This window comes from Osmerus eperlanus, chromosome 26, assembly GCF_963692335.1.
Source record: "Osmerus eperlanus chromosome 26, fOsmEpe2.1, whole genome shotgun sequence".
Taxonomy (NCBI): domain Eukaryota; kingdom Metazoa; phylum Chordata; class Actinopteri; order Osmeriformes; family Osmeridae; genus Osmerus; species Osmerus eperlanus.
Window position 1 is genome coordinate 3,498,555 of NC_085043.1, and position 17,406 is coordinate 3,515,960.

The 17,406-nt window shown below is 42.2% G+C and overlaps 1 protein-coding gene and 1 long non-coding RNA gene across 3 annotated transcripts in view; one reads left to right on the forward strand and one right to left on the reverse strand.

The window, feature by feature from the left end:
- reep6 (receptor accessory protein 6) overlaps positions 1-17,406 on the forward strand; it is a 95,721-nt gene that overhangs the window by 77,026 nt on the left and 1,289 nt on the right. Inside the window, exons 5-6 of one of the 2 annotated variants that reach the window (XM_062452703.1) lie at positions 5,779-5,861; positions 17,323-17,345. In XM_062452703.1, coding sequence (XP_062308687.1) covers positions 5,779-5,861; positions 17,323-17,343 — 104 coding nt within the window. In that variant the 3' untranslated portion in view covers positions 17,344-17,345. The remainder of the gene's footprint in view (positions 1-5,778; positions 5,862-17,322; positions 17,346-17,406) is intronic. The other variant, XM_062452702.1, reaches the window with a different exon arrangement.
- The window catches only part of LOC134012989 (uncharacterized), a 354,410-nt gene that overhangs the window by 3,566 nt on the left and 333,438 nt on the right, over positions 1-17,406 (reverse strand). The window lies entirely within an intron of this gene.

Sequence of the window (17,406 nt, forward strand, 5' to 3'; positions counted from 1 at the left end):
AAACTTATGAGAACAAATTCTAAATATCACTGTATCACAACCAAAGGAGTTAATGTATGGAACAGCTGCAGTGAAGAGATGAAATTATGTACAACAATGAGTAATTTTAAAAGACTATTTAAACTGAATATATTAAATGGATACGAAAAGGACTCGAGGTGATAGTGTTGTATACAGGTTCCTTGGTCTACTTATTAAGTCTAGTATGGAGGTGTTATTATTTGATTTGCTATAGATAGACGGAAATGAAGAAGATAGATGGAAAAGAAAGAAAAAAAAATGTGAATGTGTATACATGTATGTATGCATCTGTATCTATGTGAATGCATGGGTTTATGTGAACAGTAGGTAGGTATATTTACGGTGTATGTAAAGATGTATGTATAAGAGAAGCATCAAATTGTTTCGTATTTAACTAAAGGATAAAGATAGAGAAAGGGGGTAGGACTTGAAAAGTTTGTTATGAACTTCTTCCTACTCCTTTTTGAACATGGGAATTTCTAATTTGAATGATTTATAATAATTTTGGAAGATTATGCTGAGAAGTACATGACCTTTATTTAAGCTGTCATTTTAATTTTATATATGTATGCATGTCTGTATATATATTTTTTTATTTTATATATTTATTTACATGTTCAAAATAAACTACTACTACTACTACTTCTTCTTAGCTGACACAAGTGGCACCCGGTGTGGTCTTCTGCTGCCCGTAGCCCATCTGCTTCCAGGTTCGACGTGTTGTGCGTTCAGAAATGGTATTCTGCATACCTTGGTTGTAACGAGTGGTTATTTGAGTTACTGTTGCCTTTCATCTCAAACCAGTCTGCCTATTCTCCTCTGACCTTTTTGTCCACACAACTGCCGCTCACTGGATATTTTCTCTTTTTCGGACCATTCTCTGTAAACCCTAGAGATGGTTGTGCGTGAAAATCCCAGTAGATCAGCAGTTTTTGAAATACTCTGACCAGCCCGTCTGGCACCAACAACCATGCCAAGTCACTTAAATCCCCTTTCTTCCCCATTCTGATGCTCAGTTTGAACTTAAGCAAGTTGTCTTGACCACGTCTACATGCCTAAATGCATTGAGTTGCTGCCATGTGATTGGCTGATTAGCTATTTGTGTTAACAAGCAATTGAAGAGGTGTACCTAATAAAGTGTCCGGTTAGTGTATGTATGTAACGTGTGTTTCAGCCGGAAGCTAGTGCACGTGAGTATTGCAAACTTTAACAGAAGCTTTTTAGAAAAACTAGCACTCCCTAAATCACTGCCCATAACACCACCCTCTCAAATTGCACACAATTCTCAAGATGATTCCATGTGTACACACAGACCAGGCTAGCATTATCCAGCAGGGATTATTTCTGTCAACTGAGCTCATAGACAGCATAGAAGTGCAGATCCAGGTCAAAGAAGTTAAAGATAGAACTACTGTGTGTCAGCTAGTTCAAAAGAAATGTTCCAGTAAACAAAATACTCATCAGTCTAGGTATTCTGTCAGTATATCTTCAAAAGAGGGGGTCAGGTGGCTGAGCGGTTAGGGAATTGGGCTATTAATCAGAAGGTTGCCGGTTAGATTCCCGTCCGTGCAAAATGACGTTGTGTCCTTGGGCAAGGCACTTCACCCTACGTGCCTCTGGGGGAATGTCCCTGTACTTACTGTAAGTCGCTCTGGATAAGAGCATCTGCTAGATGACTAAATGTATAACACTTTTTAAATGCTAACTTCCATGAAAATGAATGGCTGATTACATTAGCATATTTAGTTAGTACATTAGTATAAGACTGACTGGCTCAACCTTTAAATGTGACACAGTCCAGTGAACAGGGGCTCTTGTCGGCCTTCCATGTTGTCAGCTAGAAGCCGAGAACATTTATTTTAATTTTTTTTCATTTTCGTGCATATTACAAAAGTGTTGAAGAAGCCACTCAATATAATAAACAACATGTTTAGGATCACTAAATACTAATAATTAGTTCTTGTTTACCTAAGCTTCCAGTTGAGTTGTGGGCGCGTCATGTGATTTGATTTGCATCACGGTGCAGACGGTTTTCCCTAGGCTAATTATAGGCGGTTAGGTGGTCAATGGTTCTCTGATGATCACTAGATGGCGCTGTCATTCATTTCCGTGTTGATATAGTCGGTGAGTATTTCATTAGACCGTTTGTTGTAGCCCTTCAATCATTCAGCATAGTGTAATTTATTATAAAGGATATCACACACATTCAGGGTTAAACTGTAATTGGTCTATAAATGCGTAGCCCGACATGATCAACATTCTATTGTCGGCTGACAATGATCACGTTGTTGTCGCCAGGCAGAAGTTTAAACACACAGGAACATCATAAATATTTAATGGACTGATAGATCCAGTTATTCTGGCAAAACATTTATTGTTCTTCATTTATTGTCAGGGCTAGGGATGCGTATTGATAAGATTTTAACGATTCCGACTCCTTATCAATTCTTGCTTATCGATTCGATTCCTTATCGATTCTCTTATCGATGTTCCCCTCTACAGCCATAGGTCTGTGCGTCCTGCACCCCCACACACACTGGTCGGAGATAGAAACTTTCAGTTTCCTTGTGTTCAAGCTTCTATTACTCAACACCAGTAGGACTTACAGGGGTCCTAACAACAGGGGAAATAACTTCAGTGTCACCTTTCAAGAGAGACCATTTACATGCATGTACTCCAAATGGTTCAACAACAGCTTTCAATGTACTTTGGGTATGTTGTTTAGGCGTTTTCAGGCACATTTAACAGGACTATTAAAAGGTTAAACAATTAAAATGCTAAGTTTAATAATGGATTAAAAATCGATATGCTCAGTTTAATAATGCGACACGCGAACGTTTGCTGATAACACACGCCGCCCCGATAACGTGAATTGATCAATAAGATCAATACTAATGGGAGACGAATGCCGGAGCTAAAATGTATGCTTCAAACGACGGGACAGAATTTTGGAGGAAGGAATTTTGCTAACGATTCCAAGGAATCGATTCACTGGGAACCGGTTCTGAACAAGAACCGGTTCTCGATACCCATCCCTAGTCAGGGCACAGTCCAAGTATTGCAAATATGAGAGGCAATTGTAACTTGTTTGGGAATTCTCAAATTTCTTACATTTACATTACATTTAGTCATTTAGCAGACGCTCTTATCCAGAGCGACTTACAGTATGTACAGGGACATTCCCCCCGAGGCAAGTAGGGTGAAGTGCCTTGCCCAACGACACAACGTCATTTTGCACGGCCGGGAATCGAACCAGCAACCTTCGGATTACTAGCCCAATTCCCTAACCGCTCAGCCATCTGACTCCGAAATTTCTTCTGAAATTTGTTTTCTAATTTTTAACTGTAACACTGTATGGATCTCGGGTTACGCATGAGCAGTAGCGCATTATTTGTGCAAACAAAATTTGCATTCAATAAATCAAGTTGGCAGCCTATCTACAACCACTAGAAGGACAGATAATCGACAGTGAAGAGTATGTCATAACAGAAGCAAACTTGCTGTTGTGTACGACAAAGACGAGAGATAGTTGAGTCATTGAGAAAAACCTTAAAGTAGGACGTATGAGTTCAATTTAGTGTGTTGTGTTATGACAGTCTTTACAGCAGCTTGTGACTGCCAGTAATAGTTTACCCATTTTTTACATTCAGAGAACACATACAACAGGAAAGAAGGACTGGTTTAAGGCAAGGTCCAGGCCTGATGTTATTTTATCTTTTGTCAGAGACTTTGTTTAATATGTGAAATGAAACTTTCACTTGTTTAGTTAATTGATGATTTGCAGTCTGACAAAGAAATAAATCATTATGTACCATATTAAATTGCATAGCATCATATTCCCTTTGCTTCGCATATCATTGAATCGCATCGTGTCGAATCGCACTGCATCGCAATAGGGGTGAATCGTATCGCATTAGTAGTTGCTTTTATGTATCTTTAATGTATCGGATTGTTGGCAGTGCATCGAGATGTGTATCGCATCGTCCTCAGTGATGGAGATGCACATCCCTACTCTGCATCCCTACTTAAATCCCTAAAATGACTAAATGTACTTCCAACACCCATGGTAGGTGAACAATATCCCCCTTGAATGCCTTTCATTCTTCCACTCAAAACAGAAACCAGCTGAGCTGTTGCCATAATCAGCCTTCAGAATTACTGTTTGGAAGTCAAAATTGTCAACCAATGCTTAAACATGCTCTTTGTAAAATCTTTAACCAAAGGTAGCTTCTGCCTGCATCATATATGATCATTAATTACAAGACAGTAAAACAAAAAGAAGAAATGTATTTGAAATGCATGATCAAAGCTCATCTGTTATCTCAATTGGACACTAATTATCCAGACAGGCTTACATCTGTCCATTGTAGTGTGACCATAGATCGTGTGACCCTTGATAACATGGCTGCATTTACTTGTAAATAAGCACAGGATATTAGTTTATATTTGAGTAAGCATAACCTAAACTGTATGTTATATAAAATATTTTCAATATGGATAATAAGGCAAGCAGAAAACATTTACGCTACTGCCATTAGGTCAATAACCAGGTAATCTGTATTTTTCTGTTAAAATTGTGTGTGGGGTAAGACTTAACTACATTAAGACGGGTCAAAATATAGAAGAAAACATTGCAAGCTAATTCAACTTGAAGAAGGGTCAACCAAAGCAATGCTAGTGGAATCAATCAAAACACAGTTGTCAAAAAAACGATGCTCGGATACTAATCGATACAATTCCTTTTTTATTAGATTAGATTCTCATTTGCAATAGTATCGATATCAACACTGCCGTCTTTGCCTCCTCCAGTTGACACACAACTTCACACACAGCAGCAGAGGGGCAGCGGTGAAACATCCTCCAACCTTGATTGACAGCTTCCGTTACAGGAAGTGATCATATAGGCTACTACACCAGACAGTGGATGTAACAATAGCAGCGACACCTGAAGATTTACATGTAGGCCTATAATACCATGTGATATTGTGATACTGATATTGACAGATGGGGGCCTCTTCTAACAATCCAACAATTTACTCAGAAATGTACTCTGAAAACTCTGAACATTAGCTAATAAATGTGAAACGTAGTGTAGTATCACTCCGTGCTTCTTACCAAAAAATTTTGGCACTACCTTTTTTTATATATATTTATAATATATTTTTGTCATGTATACCTTAATTATGTTACTGTCTTTTTGGGGGGGCATTACATTAGACAACTTAAAAATAGTGTTGTCATTTATGTTATTTTTGTATTGTTGTAATGTTTATTAAAATAAATGTCTGCCTCTTAAATTTTTTGTCATTTTCCCCCCGTGGTATCCAAAATTGTATTGAGTATTTTCCTGGGTATCTGTATCGAGTTTGAAATTCTAGTATCATGACAACCCTAAATCAAAATAGGTTAATTTAGTTTGCCATTGATGCTGTGTTCCATTTGTCCTCGGAAGTTGGAATTTCCGGAAGTGTCAAATGGAACGCCTCAGGTAGGAATTCCAACTCGGAAAGTCGGAGGAACCCCTGGATTCTGGAAAGAGAGCAACTAGGGTTAACTCGGGTGTGACAAAATTCCAGTTCAGACTCCCTAGGCAAATGGAACGCAGCATAACCACCAAAGATGTACCTTCTTCCATCAGCCTAACTATTGTGCTATTACTGTGTGCCACAATGCCGCCAACAGAATGGCCAACTTTTGTAGGAAACTGTCTTTTATGTACTTAATACTTAATGTATTTTCTCTCTTCTCTGGCTGCAGTCCTTCAAACACTGGTGAAAAACAAGACTCTCTCTGCAGCACAGATGCAAACTGCCAAAGGCCTACCCAGCACAGATACATCAGTATGTAAACCAATTACACTTTTTTTCCCTCATCACCTAAGTAGTCCTAATAGCACTAGAACTGGGTCAAATATTATTTGAAATCCTTTTATAAGAAAAACATAGTGTTTAAATCTGTATATCGGTATAAATTGTAATAATTTATACTAATGCGACCATTTTAGAGTTTAGAGCCCTGCATGGAGAAGCTGACCATGGTAAATTGTACTATGAGCTAGCTAGAATAACTACTAGACCACTGCTGTGTGGGAATTGCAGGATCTAACCTGTCGAAGGGCGTACAAAAATCCAGGGTGTGATTTCACAGCCTGGAAACATACCTAGCTACATGTTTGGCATCTCCATTGTGTATGTAGTGCAAATTTAGCAAAACATTTTTTTAAGGGTGGGAAAATAGGTAGGCTAAGTAGAGCTACCACAGCCTACTAGTTTTGCATTTCAACCACTTTTCCTGCGATAACACCAGCCTGGGCTGTATTTTTTGTCAGCTGTAGGTATATGCTTCTTACAGTCACTGTACTGTTGCACAGTATGATACAGTAATCCACCAGACTGTGACCAATCATGCAGTGCACTGCAGTCAATGGATGCATGGGTGCTAAAATAAATGTTTGTGTATAGTATACCGTGTGTTGTGCTGAAACAGCTATTATATGTACATTAGAACATGTGTACATTACAGTAGATTGTTACATACCTGTTATCATTTCTACATTAAAGGTTCAAATTATACCCACCACTGTAAATCGACTCAAATAAGGCTATTTATAGGCCTATTCTAAAGCCATGATTGGTTGGTGTTGAGTAAAGCAATGAGTGTTTGCACATGTGAGGAGTTAGTGTGAGGCACTGATGAATTAGTGTGGCATTTTGATTGGTTGTGTTTGAAAAAGGAAATCATGACGCTTCCTGTTAGAATTTTGTGTGTTACGTGGATAATTGTGTGATGTGTTTTGAAAAAAGTTTTTATGAAATTGAAAACTGAGTCAAAGGCCAAAATGTGCGTATGGTTTTGCAGATTTGAGGTGTGGTTCTGGTGTTTGAGTGTCAGGTTTCAGAAAATTGTGTGAAAAGTAAGGAATTTCTGTGTAAGCATTTGAAAAAAACTGTAAATGTATGATGCGCTTGTCGATCAGTCCTCCTACACCACGGCATGATACTTGCTGAGCAAAAGCACAAGGATACAGTAGCTAACAACGCTAGTGCTAAATAAGTATTTAGCTGCTCGGCTCCACGACGCCAGGTAAGTAGGGCTTGTGAGACTGCTCACCAAAAGAACGAAGGCGAACCCACTTGTCTAGCAGACAAGTTCGTAGGTACCTAGCGAAAAATAGCCTAAACTTTCCTTGACTTTTAGCTAGGTTTCTGTACCTAGCGAAAAGTAGCCTCAACTTTCCTAGACTTTTATCTACGGTACTAATGCTGAGGGCTCGCTGATCTCACTGTCTGTCTTACTAGCATGTCGTCTATGCGTCGTTGCTAACGTGTGCTGAAGTTGTGACGTAGTGTCTAGAAAACTAGCTAGCATCAGTGCGACTCTGGAAACTTCCGGCTTCTGAACTGGTTGCAGTTCCACTCTGGTTCCATATGAGGGCGCTCACCAGTGAGTGCAGAATAAATGGAGGTCTATGGAGCTATACCCCTCAAAATCCACTTTTCTCAGGATAACATTTTTTGTCTAGTAATTTGAATGTTGCATTCGAAAGGGGAGGCAAAGAAAATACACACTGCTGGGTGTTAGATTTTTTTTGTTTGTTGCTTTTTTGTTCTAAAAAGCCTTAAAAATGTCAATGACGTCATACAATCAGAATTCATTAGCAGAATGCTAGCGTGTTATGGGCAACAACGACCCACCCTGTAAGAAATCGAAAGGACATAAGTACTCGTTCATTCAACTTTCGACCTATAATCCATGTTGAACTTGCAAAAACTACAATCAAATCTGAGATTTCTCAACGACAATCAGGCGAAAGAGACAAATTTAGCTGTCTAGCTCCATAGACTCCCATTCATTTTGCACTCGCCCACGATCACCCCCAGTGGAACAATGGTGGAACTGCTACCAAATTCGGTACAATGGGGCTTACAGTTTTTCACGATTGCTAAAACACATTTCTTGAAACAAGTCAACCGTTTTCTCAAAACTGTAAACACAAAACCAAATATTCAAACTCAATTTCCAAAACCTCTGACTCTTCTGGCAAAATCAAACACTCGCTCCTAAAACTGTGCTCAAAATCAAACAATACTGTCAGATCATAAACACAGCAAATCAATGGATTTTGAAACACTGGATTTTGGTGTTTCAACACCCATTGACACTTTAATTTATTGATCTTATATAGCGCTTTCTACTACTCAAAGTACTCAAGATCGCTTTACAGAGTCCAGTATTCATTCAGACACAGTCAAACCGGTGGTGATAAGCTACAACTGTAGCCACAGCTGCCCTGGGGCAGACTGACAGAAGCGTGGCTACCAATCAGTGCCTACGGGCCCCTCCGACCACCACCAACATTCATTCACCAACATTCATTCACATTCATACAAATTCAATTTCCTGATGTATGACTATGTTTAGCCTGTGTTCTGTACCTATCTTTTGCCAACCGTCTCTGGAGGAGGGGATCCCTCACTGAATTGCTCCTCCCAAGGTTTCATAAATGTTTTCTCCTCTAGTGAGTTTTCCTGGGAGTTTTTCCCTGTCTTCTTTGAGGGTTAAGGTTGGCTGTGGGGCAGTTCTATCAGCGTATGTGAAGCCCTCTGTGACATTGCTTGTAAAAAGGGCTATACAAATACTGTACATTTGATTAGAAAATATTACAGTAACCATCACAACTTAGTACTGTCAACAAAGAACAAAGAAAAACAGGGTAAAAACCATCTGGTGTGCTGGATCCAGCCTTAAACACTCCACACCTATGTCACCTACCATTGCCTGTAGGAGATGTACCCTGGTATATGGGTTCAGGCAGGAGGACTCAGTATAGTATCTACTTTAGGGTTGCAACTAACGATTATTTTACTAATCGATTAATCTGTCGATTATTTTTTCGATTAATCGATGAATCGGATACAAAAACAAAAAAGCATTAATTTCCAACCCTTTATTCAAAAACAGAACTGACAGTGCAAATTCACAGTGCAAAAAATCTTCAGAATGTGCACAAACAGGCACACAATTTTGAAAAAGTTATTAATATTAGCGTGGATTTAATGCTATTTTCCAAGATGAGCAATTTATTTGAGTTTTGTTTAAAAATTTATTGAAAATAGAAAGGTTGTGGAATGCCAGACTTAGGCCAGACTTTATTAGAATAATCTGTTGTATATTTAAGATTTTTTGACACAATTTTGAAAAAAGTTAAGATTTGCGAGGATTAAGCTATTTTCAAAGATTAGTGATTTTCTATCATATTATCTGAAACTTCATTGAAAAGGGCTGTGGAAGTATACCAGACATTGTTAAGATACTCTGGTGTCTGTTTGAGGTTTTATATTCCTAAAAATATTATAAAAACAACCCATACCATTTTTCAAAAGGGTATGGGTTGTTTTCACCCGGTCCCTAACGCGATGCTGCAAAGTAGCGTCTTCCGAATGTGAGACGAATGTTGAATATGAAACGAACTTCACCTCGGTCAATTAACACACTGTTTCGATGTATTTAGTGTGAAATGCTCCCACAACTTGGATGACTTGGGTCGTACTGATTTCTCTGCCTCCGCCATGTGTTTCAGAACAACGTTACTCAACAACGTCTCTTCGATGGCCTTTTCTCTACCTCCGCTCCGCGCTCAACTAAACTTTTTTTTTTAATACTCAAACATCTCCGCGACATATTGAGTGGCGTAATAATTGCGCGACACAACAAATTGATAAAATTCGTTGCCAACGCTTTTAATAATCGATTTAATCGATTTGTTGTTGCAGCCCTAATTTACTTTATACTTTATTGCACACGATACAATACATGATTGTAATACTTGATTTGGCATAATGGTTCTGCTTGCATCGGCTCCCTGCCGCACCCAACGGAGACACCGTCTCAACCTCCGAGCAGAGAGCAGCGACGCATTCCCCTAAGAAAGGAAACACAGAACCAAGGGTGGAGGCTGGGGAGGCGGAGGTAGCAGGATGACTGACGTCTGTGTCGCACTAGCAATGCATATGCCGGGATACCCTGCTATATACCCCGCCCTATTAGGAAGGTGTGCCCTGCAGCGTGATATGATGCGTTGCTAGTGACACGCTATGTCTCGCATCCCCTGCCTGAACCAGCTCCGCTTGTTTCAGGCAGGAGGACTCAGTATAGTATTTACTTGATACTTTATTGCACACGATACAATACATGATTGTAATACTTGATTTGGCATAATGGTTCTGCTTGCATCGGCTCCCTGCCGCACCCAACGGAGACACCTTCTCGACCTCCGAGCAGAGAGCAGCGACGCATTCCCCAACACAAAACCACATGCCAGACGAGACAACGTATGAGACTGCTGTGTGTATGTGGTGCCCCTGTCGTTTTAGAATGTGAATGAGATGAGTGTCGTATTGCCATACTTACCCTCAGCATTATATCTCGGCGCAGCCGGTGCCCCTGGAGTATCTATCGTGAATGAATTGAATCGATTGAAGTGTACCAACCGAGGCACGCCTCGACTTACCAACGTTGTCGGTGACATGTCACCTTCGTTAACGTGCTGCTGTATACCCGCGCCCGGCCAGCCACCTGACGAACATTTCTTATCATTAGCCTGGAACACATACACATGATATTGAGTGAATACAGAAACATGCAATACACAAACGTGAAGAGTGAAAGTTATTGAGAGGTAGGGAGAGTGGAAGCCATTCTCCTCTGGCCTTCCAGAACATCACTGGCATTCAGACTGATGTAACATTGAACAGTTGCAGATGACCAACCCATCACTTTGAGCGTCGAGGCTGAGACCACTTGAGAAGCTGACGTAGCCGCTCCAATTCGGAATGAGTGAGCCGTGTACAGTTTCGGGTCCAGACCACAGCGCCGGCACAGGATTCCGAGCCTCCCGGTGAACCAGTATCTGCTCATGGCTTTCCCGGCATCGGTGACGAACAGGGGCTCGCTCATTGCCGTGGATGAACGCCAGCGGAGGTATTTCACCATGGAAGAGAGGGGACAGAAAGCTGAGTTAATCTTCGATATGACAACAGGAGTACTCACACCAGCTTTCACACCCTTGCTGTGTTTCAGCACCACTGTGTACATACGCGTATCTGAGGTTAAGTCGCAGAGGGTGAGATCGTGCATAGGTTGAAATGTGCTTGACCGACACGTGAATTCGTCGCACCGCAGAAACCCATAAAAAGCCATAAGACACGCAGCTTCTAACATGATCAGTGGGAGCATTAAAGCATCCCGCCCGCATCGACATCGGAGATGAAACTGAATCCCGGCTACAGCTGCCTTGATCGTCGACGGCTGGAGCTTCTGGGAGGTGAAGCAGTGAACGACGTGTGCGCATACGATAGGCAAGCTCACTGGATGATGGGGTGTATTGAGTGAGCGGCAGAAAGAACAGTAATACATCCAAGCATAATCATATGATTTTAATGTACCCTTGCCCATGCCTGCTCGCATGTACTTAGCGGCGACCTTCATGTAGCCCTCCAGCGTCTTGTCTAATCTAAAAGAGCCTCCTGAAAGGCTAGTCACACCAAGCTGTCCGGCTTCGCCTCCGGACACAATGCTCGGAATTTCTGAAAGTGGAAACGTGATAGAGCATCAGCCACATTATTGAGTAACCCAGGGATGTATGCGGCCCGCAAGATACCGAGCATTGCCGTACATTGCAAATATCACACGCCGCAGCAAGCTTTATGCTTTATTATGAGCTTATCAAATCAAATTTATTTGTATAGCCCTTTTTACACGCAAGCATGTCACAGAGGGCTTCACATACGCCCATAGAACTGCCCCTCAACCAACCTAAACCCTCAAGGAAGACAAGGAAAAACTCCCAGAAAAACTCTCAACAGGAGAAAAAATGGAAGAAACCTTGGGAGGAGCAATTCAGAGAGGGATCCCCTCCTCCAGAGACGGTTGGTGAGAGAGAGGAGCAGAACACAGGCTAAACATAGTCATACAGTGTCGATGGGTTTTGAAACACCAAAATCCATTGTTCAACTTTATAGATGTAGGACAGGACCGGGAGACTCGCGACCAGGTCCAGCGTTGGCCGACCGACGACCAGGCAGGTGCTGACAACTCAAACCCCCCACACCACAAGGGATGTGTGTGGGGAGGGGACAGAGAGAGGAGAGCAGGGATTAGAGAATGCCAGGAGCAGAGATAGAAACTTTCAGTTTCCTTGTGTTCAAGCTTCTATTACTCAACACCAGTAGGACTTACAGGGGTCATAACAACAGGGGAAATAACTTCAGTGTCACCTTTCAAAAGAGACCATTTACATGCATGTACTCCAAATGGTTCAACAACAGCTTTCAATGTACTTTGGGTATGTTGTTTAGGCGTTTTCAGGCACATTTAACAGGACTATTAAAAGGTTAAACAATTAAAATGCTAAGTTTAATAATGGATTAAAAATCGATATGCTCAGTTTAATAATGCGACACGCGAACGTTTGCTGATAACACACGCCGCCCCGATAACGTGAAATGATCAATAAGACCAATACTAATGGGAGACGAATGCCGGAGCTAAAATGTATGCTTCAAACGACGGGACAGAAGATAACTAGATCGACTACACACAAAGGCAAATTGCTTCACACAGTAACAAGTGGTTGTGATCACTTTTTAGCAGTTTAGCTCTACCTTAGATAGTTAGAGATGAAGCGCGAACGTTAGCTGCGCTGCTGCATGCATCGAACACATGACGTTCCAGTAACTTCATTCCATGCTGTGTGTTCAAATGCTTCTTCATATTTGTAGTATTTCCTCCGTTCGACGAAATAGACTTTTTACACGCGTTACAAGTGGCGTTGTTGTAATTTTGTCGTGTGAAATACAACCAAACGTTAGAACGCTTCTTCCTAGTTGTCATGTTTGCTGCAGTCTGTCTTCGCGCATGCGTGCGCAAACTTTTATAGTTTATTCAGACAGACGTTCGCGTGTCCCATTATTAAACTGAGCATATCGATTTTTAATCCATTATTAAACTTGGCATTTTAATTGTTTAACGGCACAGAGAATCGTTAACAGAATCGTTAAGGAATTTTGCTAACGATTCCAAGGAATCGATTCACTGAGAACCGGTTCTAAACAAGAACCGGTTCTCGATACCCATCCCTAGTTGCCACAACGGACCAAATGGCTACGCTCACATCTTTCTCCGCCGCCATTACCGAACTACAACACAAACTAGAGCTCTGTTCGCTGATTGGCCGGTAGAAAATTAAAATTAACCGGAGACATCTGACTTACTTACCTCATGGCCAGACCTAGTACAGAAGCAAAATCAAAATTGAGCGGAAGTACGTAGGAGGGCAGAGCCAGGCTACCAACAAATACCCCTTGCCGGATTCCTTAGCTAGCAACACGTCAACCACGTCGGGCTCCTTGAGCGCCGATTGCAAGTTGTTACACATGAGTGACAGTGGGCACACATTCCACCCCAGCCATAAATCTCTCCCGCAACCCAGTGAGGAGATAGTTCACAAAACATCGGTTGGGGTGGCCACTCAGGGCTTCAGACAGACGACCAATGTCAACAGGGGTAGAAGGATGTTTAATTATTTCATGGCCTTGCCCGCCGGTCGGAACCGACGCGGGCAGGTTGACCTCGGATGGCTGTCCGAGCACTGACTGCAGACATGTAGAAATCGACAATTAGGATAGGTACAAGACCCCTATGCATTGAAATACATGCATACAGGAGGAGCGGAACCCGCAGTAGGCACCTGGCGTTTGAACAAGCGGCGCTCCGTGCCACTGTTACCAGGTTTCACATCACGGGAAGGATCCCCCACTTTAGAAGTCACCATGAGAGGGCAAAGCCCAGTAGGATGGGAGAATGACCTTCACACCACACATGATAGAGGACGAAGCCCAGTGAATGTGCGGCTAACCAGCTCCAGATCCAACACAGACCAGTCCAGACGCAGATTGAACCGCTGGATGTACAGGGCAGCCTTAGCAGAAAAACTTTTGTGGTATTCGTGGAACAAAGCTCCCCCATAGGAGAGCAATAGGTCAGCAATGATGGCCAGATACGTGTCTAGTTCAACGCGCCTCTCGGGGAATCCATCGCACATGATGTCACGGAAAACCCCAAAAGCCACGACGAATTCGGACATCGTCAGAGTCTTGGTTAGACGAAACACAGCCACGTTCCCACACTCCACCAAACGGCTTTCGACCGATTCAGGCCCACACAGCAGGACTTTCACGAGGTTCACATCTTTACCTGACAATATCAGCTCGCGGAGACTCGCCGGAACAGCAGCCGACGGAGGCAGAAAGGAGGCCCCAGAGGCTACGGCGGGCACCGCGCTGGCCAGGGTGTATGAGGGCCGAACCTCCTGCGCAGCAATCACGCCCACAGGCGCGGCGACCAAGGCCCCGGCTCCCTCGAGGTGCTGAATGCGGGCATCCATGGCAGCGGGCACACCCCGCATATCGATCAAAGCCGCCAGCACAGGATCAGGCTGTTGCTCGACAGAGCCGGCTGCGGACCCCCGCCTGGGCTTCTTGGCCACACTAGCAACCGCAGCGGAACCCCGCTTGCTCTTCCCCGGAGCTTTGGGGGGGACAGGATCCGCTGGCTCCTCCTCGCAAATGTCCATGAACTGGAGGTATAAATCTTCATGGGACAGCCTGACCGGAGGCGTGAGTCCCCTGCCATAGAAACCAAGAATCAGTGGAATAAATGGCATTAAAAGTCTCAGGTGGTGCTACGGCGAAGAAACAAAAATATGGCTGCAAATGTAACAATATGGACGGAGGCATTTAATTTCTCATCTCCAAGCCGCATCGACAATTCCCACGCCTTTTGTAAAGTGTGTCACACTGATTTTAGTATCGCACATGGTGGGAAAAATGACATAATGCAGCACAATAAGTCACAATGGCACAGTCGCGCTGCGGAGGCACAAAAGGGCACACCGGCGATTTCGAGCTTTATAACTAAGGGACTTATTTATGTGTATTTAGCCTGCCTCTGGCATCCTCTGTCTCTGACCAACACCCCGTGAAACTCACTCCTCAGGTATGTAGCAGGCCACCCGCGTCAACGAAGAGCTAGCTTTTTGTTGGCTTAGCTGGTAGTGGTGGCGCTTGAGAAGTCAGAGATGGCGGGTTCGATTCACGGTTATGGATGAACACGATCCGGAAAAGCCTGACAGAGCTTGCAAGACCACGTCTGTTGCATACAATGGTGACATCAGACACAACGCACGATGAGTACTAACAACCGCTACACTTGCACAAATGGAAAATGTGGTTACATTGTTTATATTGCATTTTAATTTTCCCATTTGCATTAACATTTGAATATATGTAGCATTTGGATTATTGCATTTTCATTCGAATATTGTCTCAAATAACACTTACATTGAAAATGATCATGTATTTCTGAAACTGCATTATCATTTGAATATAAACCTCAATGGGCTTCCATAGTTTCCTAAGTGTTTTGATAATCAACTAGTCAACCATTCGGTGAAACCCCTACTCAGATGAAAGTTGGACTTCTTACTCCCAGGAAACACTTGGAAGGAGTCAATGTCAGCCAATTCAGAGGTCAAATGTATCAAACTGTGTAAATGAATCTGCAAAAGTATGCGTGCAAAACTGGAAAACTCAGTAGGCAAAGTTTTTCTCAGATTTATGAGGACTGCGTACGTGACTGTTACGTTTGTATTCATAGATTCCATTTAACTTGTGATCAAGTTTGTTGTCCACACCCCATCAACTCCTATATTTGACCTTACATGGTTGTTGAAATACTCATAATTTGTCAGGTATCTCAATAAACTTCTCAATTGACCAAATGTGAACAATGAATGATTATTGATGAGAAATGGCTAAGGCAAAGCCTGTAATGACCAATGCCCATCGTCAATGAGTGACAATACCTCTAACCTCTAGCACTACATTTCAGGATCCGCACCAATGAACGAGCAGTTCAAATCAATTTTTGCCTCAGCAACCTTTAGTTCCCCATTGAGACAGTATTCAAATGGATGTTTCCCAGTCAATGTAACATAGCATAAAAGTCAGTAAAAGCATTGCCACTGACAAGTTTCTACAACAGCCATTCCCAACCCTTTTCACTTTGCGGCTTTGCACTTTCATTTTTCGGTCATGTTGAATAAAAGGCAAAATGTCATTTTAAAAGGTACAAGAATGTTTATAACCATTCAATCAACAGTATATATAAATATTTCAATATTTATTCATTTTTCATATTTTCGTTTTCAATGGTTTGGCGGCCCACCTGCATTTCTCACAGGTTGGGAATCACTGTTCTACAGTATATCAAAGATAAGACTTGGACCTGTAGCTAAATCAGTACACATGCATATTCCCATCTGGGGCCTGGTTTAAAGTGACTGGAATCCAGTTCAAACCCCTTAGGGATGATGATAAATAACAATTCAGACCCCAGCTCCCTCCACAAATAAACCTTCCATTGTCAAGATATTAAATCCCCAGATGACAGAAAAAAAAGAAAACCCTTTATCCACTAGTGGAAATTCCTCTTAATCTATCATAACTAATATGGAAGTACTATTTTAATCTTGAATACTCATTTTTGTGTATAACAACCAATTTATTTTGTTTAGTCTGACATGCGAACATTGACATTATTATTAGTGGAAAAATGTCTATGTGTAGCCGATGTGTATCGGTGAAACTCACTCCTCAGGTATGTAACAGGCCACCCGCATCAACGAATAGATAGCTTTTCGTTGGCGTAGTTGGTAGTGGTGGCGCTTGGGAAGCCAGAGGTGGTAAGTTCGAACCCAGTGCGGGACGATTTGCCCAATACCTCTGACGGAGCTTGCAAGACCACGTCTGTTACACTGGTGCCGTGAACCGGATCGCTAGGTTAGCATCAGCTAACCGGCCGGAGTGAGTTTGAGGGGTGAATGTAGCCGATGTGTATCGGTGAAACTCACTCCTCAGGTATGTAACAGGCCACCCGCATCAACGAATAGCTAGCTTTTCGTTGGCGTAGTTGGTAGTGGTGGCGCTTGGGAAGCCAGAGGTGGTAAGTTCGAACCCAGTGCGGGACGATTTGCCCGATACCTCTGACGGAGTTTGCAAGATATGCCTGAAGTCACATTTAACTGTACAACTTTCTTTGTGACAACATATATTTATTAACTTCACTTTTTGACAGCACATACAGTACATCTTCAGAAAATATACTTTTCCAAGTTCTAGATTTGCCACACAAAAATAAACTCTTTCATGCTTTCTCACCTTCTGTTTCATGTATACTCCATAGACTGAGCCCAGCGTAGATTAATGGTAAGTGTTTTTGGTTAGTGGAAAGTGACATTTTATACTGTGGGTCAACAATATCCTTCAC